General features: G+C 46.3%; 1 protein-coding gene across 1 annotated transcript in view; it reads left to right on the forward strand.

Annotated features, from left to right (window-relative positions):
* Nucleotides 1–5,671, forward strand: part of LOC130864577 (carcinoembryonic antigen-related cell adhesion molecule 1-like) — a 29,436-nt gene extending 23,765 nt beyond the window's left edge. The window contains exons 6-10 of the mRNA XM_057755172.1: nt 2,661–2,768; nt 3,114–3,129; nt 3,779–3,831; nt 4,421–4,452; nt 5,552–5,671. Coding sequence (XP_057611155.1) covers nt 2,661–2,768; nt 3,114–3,129; nt 3,779–3,831; nt 4,421–4,452; nt 5,552–5,671 — 329 coding nt within the window. The remainder of the gene's footprint in view (nt 1–2,660; nt 2,769–3,113; nt 3,130–3,778; nt 3,832–4,420; nt 4,453–5,551) is intronic.
* Nucleotides 5,672–6,000: the final 329 nt, after the last annotated feature.

Genomic DNA, 6,000 nt, shown 5'->3' on the forward strand with positions numbered 1-6,000 from the left:
AATCAAAATTAAAAGGCATAGCTTGGACTATAGTTCAACAATAGAGCATCATTCACCATGCACAAGGCCTGGGGTTCGATCCCCAGCACTGCAAAACAGCAATAATGAGATGAAGTTTTCCCACCCGTCAACCCCACTGGCTTTCATTTCTTGTCTTCTTTCATCTTCTCTTATTGGGTAGTTTTCTGGGTGCAAGTTTTTTATCTCTTGTGGAGTCAATTCTATGTATTTTATCCTTTTTTGGTGAGCTCATAAATAAAATACTTTCTTGACTGGGGCTCTTGCTCAGTAACTGAACACTTGCCTAGCATGCATGAGGCCCTAGGTTCAAGCTCCACTACTGACAGGAAGAAAAGGAAATCTAACTGTTCACGGTCAATATTAGTATACAGAAATACAGCTCATCTGGGCACGTTTACTTTGTTGCCCAACAATTTTGCTAGTTTTGTTCATTTTAGTTCTGAGAGTTTCTATAGAAGGTTAAGGATTTTCTACAGTCAAGCTCGTGTGTTTTCAGATGTGTATTTTACCACCTTATAATCGGGCACCTTTTATTTCATTGTCTAGCCTGATGGTTCTGTGTGGTGTGTGTTCTAAGAGTCTCTTGAACAGAAGTGGTCACAGCAGCATCCTTTGTGCTTCCTGATCTCAGAGAAAAAACTGCCAGTGTTCCACAGAATATGATGCTGGCTGTGGGTTTCCACGTGTGACCTTTGTTAGACTAAGCTGGACTTCTACCCAGTGTCGGTGTTTTTGTTATTAAGTCTGTGAAATGTTGTCAAATGTTTCCATTCAATCTTGCTGATTATACAGCTATTCTATTTTGTTTCTTTCTGCCTCTAAAGCATCAGGGTTTCCAGGAATTTGTCTGTTGCATCTCAGCCACCCAACAGCTAGCTCATAACTATTGAGTACTCTTGAAATTCTTCTTATCCGTCAGAATAACAGAATGGTCTCAATTTTTAGTAATAGCCATCTCTTTTATCCAAAGTTAATGTGGGAAAGGGCTGGCAATATTGCTAAGCATTTTTGAAGAGTCAACATCTGGTGCATCATCTTTCTCTCCTGATAGCATTTGTTCATCTTCATTCTATTTTTTATTTCCCTCCCACCACTAGCTTGGGGGAGCTTTTAGGGAGGCAAGGATCTTATTATATAACCCAGACACACCTCAAACTCACAAGCCTCCTGCCTCAGCCTCTGATGCTAGGGTTCTAGGTTACATCATATTCTTCACCTGCCTTCTAGTAAGTTTTTGGTTTGGGAGGTTTATTTTACTTTATTTATTTATTTTGTTTTTCAAGATAGCATTTCTGTATAGATTTGGAGCCTGTTCTGGAACTGTCTCTTTAGACCAGGCTGGCCTCGAACTGACAGATCTGCTTACCTCCGCCTCCTGAGTGCTGGTATTTAAGGTATGTGCCACCATCATCCATCCCTCCGATTAATTTTTAAGGACTCAATATAATAATAAAATACCCTTTTAGGCAAAACATCACACACTGAGAAAGTGAAATAAATGTTAGCTGCAATTATTCCCAGCACTCGTGTTGGCCGTGAAGTCAGGTAGCCAGGTCTGTCTCTGGTCAACCATACAGATTCAAGTACTTTTTACAAACCACTGCAAGCCTCAGTTTTTTCATCCTTTAAATGGAAATAATTTCTATGTGACAGACTCATCATATAGATGAAACCAGATACAAATACATGGCTAGCCACATCATAAATGCCATACCACAATGGCCAACATTTGCATTAATAATCACATTGAGCAGACTGGTTAGAGTGGAGCCTCAAATGGTTACAACAAGGGGTAAAGAGGTGAGGAAGGTTTTATTACATGAGGGATGTGAGGAGTCACATGTTATCCAAGAAGTGAAACCCCTATAGCATGGTTACTAAATAAATATGGGAGGGAAAAAAGGAGGGGGTATCTGATGCAAAATTCCAAACCTGGTAAGTTACTGGTTTTCATCCTCCAAGATGTGGCCATGATGGGCTCAGACGAGCAAGGCATTAGTGGGGGATACACTTGTGAAGGTGAGCCTGAGATAGCCCTCAGACCACATGCAGATATGATCCCTGTGGAGGCAGAGAAGGAGGCACGTCTTAGATCGCGGTGCAGTTCCAGCAGAGTTTCTGCAAGGTTGAGACTCAGTTCCCCGCAGTCACCAAGCAGAGGGACAGGGTCTTACAGAGTCTGCCTGGCCTTCCTACCCTTGCAGAAACCATGGTCTCTGTGACGGGGAGCTGGTACACTGAGAGTCACTAGCCTGGCCTCTGTCACTTAGATCACAGCCACAAGAGACCACTTATTCACGGCTGCCACAGCTGAGACCCTGAGAAAGGATGAAAACGCTGGGAGTTTCAACACAAAATAGCAGTCGCCCTGTCTCACGTTCCCACGGCTTCACGTGATTGCCTGGATGAAATTGATGGAATCGGGGATTGGAGGGAAGAGGGAGAAACCAACTTAGAAACACAGCGAGGGTGGAGAGACACTTGCTAAGAGACCCTCAATTCAACTCACACTTCACCTTCCCACAGAAAACACATTCCCCAAGAGGGTGAACAGAAATCATCTCATGCTAAGAATTCCCTGGGCACACCACTGGAAAGCATTTTACTTCATTCCTTCTTGTCTTTTCCTTCCCTGACAGCTGCCCCAACCCAAGGGAGTTCTGGCCTCTCAGGGGGTACAATTGCCGGCATCATCGTTGGATCTGTCGCTGGGGTGACTCTGACAGCAGCCCTGGCATATTTCCATTGTTTCAAGAAGAAATAGGGTAAGACAGTCTTTCCTCTTTTGTGTTCTCCAACTCTTAGTGTAATGTTTGGGAGTGGGCAAAGACTTCTCTCCCTCTGCCTCTGAGCTGGATCTCTTTACCTCTCTGCTAACTCTCTGCTTCTCAGCACTGACCCTGTGGGTTCAACCTCCCTGTCTTCCTGCTCCCTATACTCTTGTTTCTTGGAGTCCATTCCCACATAGAAAGAGAACAGATTGAATTATACCTTTATTCTTCAGTCAAGAAGCCAAGGTCCAAGAAGAAAGGAATGTGAAGGAATCCAAGGAGCAGCCGGAAGATGCAGGTTGCATGTACAGCTGACTGCAGCAGCAGAAGGGGGAGGGTTATAGGGAGAAGGGACCCTAAGATCAAGCAACAGAAGCATTAAAGTTCTCTTGATCAAGAAAATGAATAAAAAAAGCCGGGCGGTGGTGGAACATGCCGTTAATCCCAGTGCTCAAGAGGTACAGGCAGGCAGATCTCAGTGAATTCAAGACCAGCCTGTTCTACAGAGCGAGTTCCAGGGCATCCAGGGCTACACAGAGAAACTCTGTCTCAGCCTTCACCAGCCCCCCCCCCAAAAAAAGAAAAACAGAAAGAAAGAAAGTAGGGAGAAAATTAATATAAAAAAAAACCAGAACCATCCTTACAAAATTGAACAGGGCAAGTGTTACATAGGACAGGTACAATGCATTAAAATAAGAGAGCTACCCACCAGGGGACTAGTAAAGCACCACTCCTGGGTGTGGTCGCAGCACCAGGGGACAAAGTAGAGCAGATTCAGAGTCCAGCAAAGACAAAGCACACCACTAGAAGGGATCACACCTAGATTAAGGAACAAGGACTCAGGAGGGAAGGCAGTGCCTTGGGGTAATGGAGATTCAGTGACAGCAAGGAGCCCAGGAATGAGCTGCCCACAGCGTCCTCCCTGACTCCAGGAGCAAAGGCCCCTTGTGTGGGAAGAGTGGTCACAGTGTCTGATATTTATTTAGGGGAACTGACCAGCGCGATCTCACAGAGCACAAACCCTCAGCCTCCAACCACAGTAAGTAAAGCCACTCACAGAAGGAGAACTGGCTTTCTGCCACATATCCTGCTCTGCCAGGGGATCCTGGGCTCAGAGACCACACCTTCCTTTCTGCATGTTTGCAGAAGGGATCTGCACTTCCCTGCACTGAGGATCCCATAAATCATACCCTCCCTAACTACAGAGGAGTTGCCTGAGAGAGCCCTGAGAAGCTCATTCCACCAGGCTAGGCAGGCCTAAAGAAGTCACGTTTCCAGGGGTCTCCTGACGCCTTCCTTCCTGCCTCAATTATAGACATAGACATCTCCTTTGGGGAGAGTTTCTTGGTCTTATGGAACAGCTGGGTGCTGTGGCCTCTATGTTCCCCTTGCCACTGGCGCATGCTGCTGAGAATCACCTCTGGGCATCCTGTGAACTGGGCAAACAGAAGGCTCCATCCTGCTCCTCCTCTGATACTAACACAGTGGGTCTGAGCAGCCTCTGAGGGAAACTAATTCCTGAACTGACCATGGCCACCTCCCCCTGCAACCCCTGCCACCTGCCAAAATTCAGGAAACTTTCAGTCAGCTTTGCACTTCTGTGCACTGACTCTCTCTTGCTCCCCTAGATCTGGGCCCCTCTGACAACTCTCCAAACAAGGTAAGCACTGCCACTTTCACTGACTGCTCATGGAAATGTCTCTGAAGAATGTGTGCTGTCTGTATTGTTTTGATTTGTGTGCTTGTTTGTTGAGAGAGGGTCTCAAGGAGCAGCCCTGTCTACCCTTGAGCTATATAACCCAGGCTGGCCTTGAACTCGTGACCATCCTCCTGCCTTAGCCTCTCATGTGCTGGAATGACCAATGTGCGCCACCACATCAGGCTGAGAATGAGGTATTCTTGGAGACATAACTGTGAAATTCAGTTTAGGTCTGCATTCTTTAGGGCTGCAGCAAAGATTGGTTAATGAGCCCCAAGAGTCTAATGCAAGAGTGTGTGTTTCAAAAAAATCCCTGCCCTGTGCTTAATTCCTGACCATGATTCCTAGTATTTGTGGCCCTTGACAAGGAACTTGAACGTTTTGATCCTCTGTCTTGTCACCTGTGAAACGGGCATTCTGCTCACCTCAGAAAAGAGACCCAAGGCAATAAACGAGTGGACACATGCACAGCAGTGTGCACACAGAGACAACAGCACATCTTTCTCTTCCAATCTGAACCTGCTCTGACCATAAAAAGGATGGATTCCATTCTAATGGGTCTGAGACCCTGTTTCCATCTTATATAACAATTTTACCAAAATTTTATCATTGCAGCCTTTCAACCAAGTACAGGCATAGACTGAAGAGTGCTGTAAATCATAAGGACACTTTCACAGTGTGAACTCTCGCAGGTTGACCACACTCGTAAGCAGCAGACAAGCTAAGTTACTTCACAACTACCCCCACCCCGCAAACACACTTTGCTGTCACTTTCCACAAAGAGCAGTGGCGGTCATTATGGTCCATACCCTCGCTCTCTGTTCTGTGACCCATGTGGATGTCTCTGTTGATTCCGCCTCTGTCCCCATGGCTGTCTCACCCTGTTCCTCAACCTGTCTCCTCTAGTGAGCACACATCAGACTGTCAGACAGTGAGTGACAGGTGTCCTCTCCCATGGCTCACCCGGCACAGAGTCCACAGCACAATGGGGCTAGATCACCAGCAAGGTGAGGTTCTGACCTGCGGGACTGACGTCACTGACCAACACTCATACTTTCAGGGGGATGACGTGGCATACACCGTCCTGAACATCAGTGGCCAGACACCCAAACTATCAACTTCAGCCTCCCCATCTCCCAGAGTCATAGAAACACTTTATTCAGAACTAAAAAGGAAGTGATCATGGCCTGTCATGCTGGCTACACCAATGATGGATTTCCAGAATCTCTCCCTCACTAGGAGATCTCTGTACCATGAGATGAGGGAACATGTGCACATATGCACACACACACACACACACACACACACAGCTCCAGGAGGCAGCTTCTTCTTCAGTATCAATAGAAGGAACAATGTATTCTGGAGCCTACGGGAAACCTAACCTTTCTTGGAATTCAAATTTGTTTGAGAAAAGTGCATCAAAGCTGCCCACCTCCACTCCCCTGGCCATGGCTTGTATTAAATCGACCTATTCAGAGCACAGTCATTCTCCCCAGCTCCAGCCCTGTC

Source organism: Chionomys nivalis, chromosome 2 (genome assembly GCF_950005125.1).
Source record: "Chionomys nivalis chromosome 2, mChiNiv1.1, whole genome shotgun sequence".
NCBI lineage: Eukaryota > Metazoa > Chordata > Mammalia > Rodentia > Cricetidae > Chionomys > Chionomys nivalis.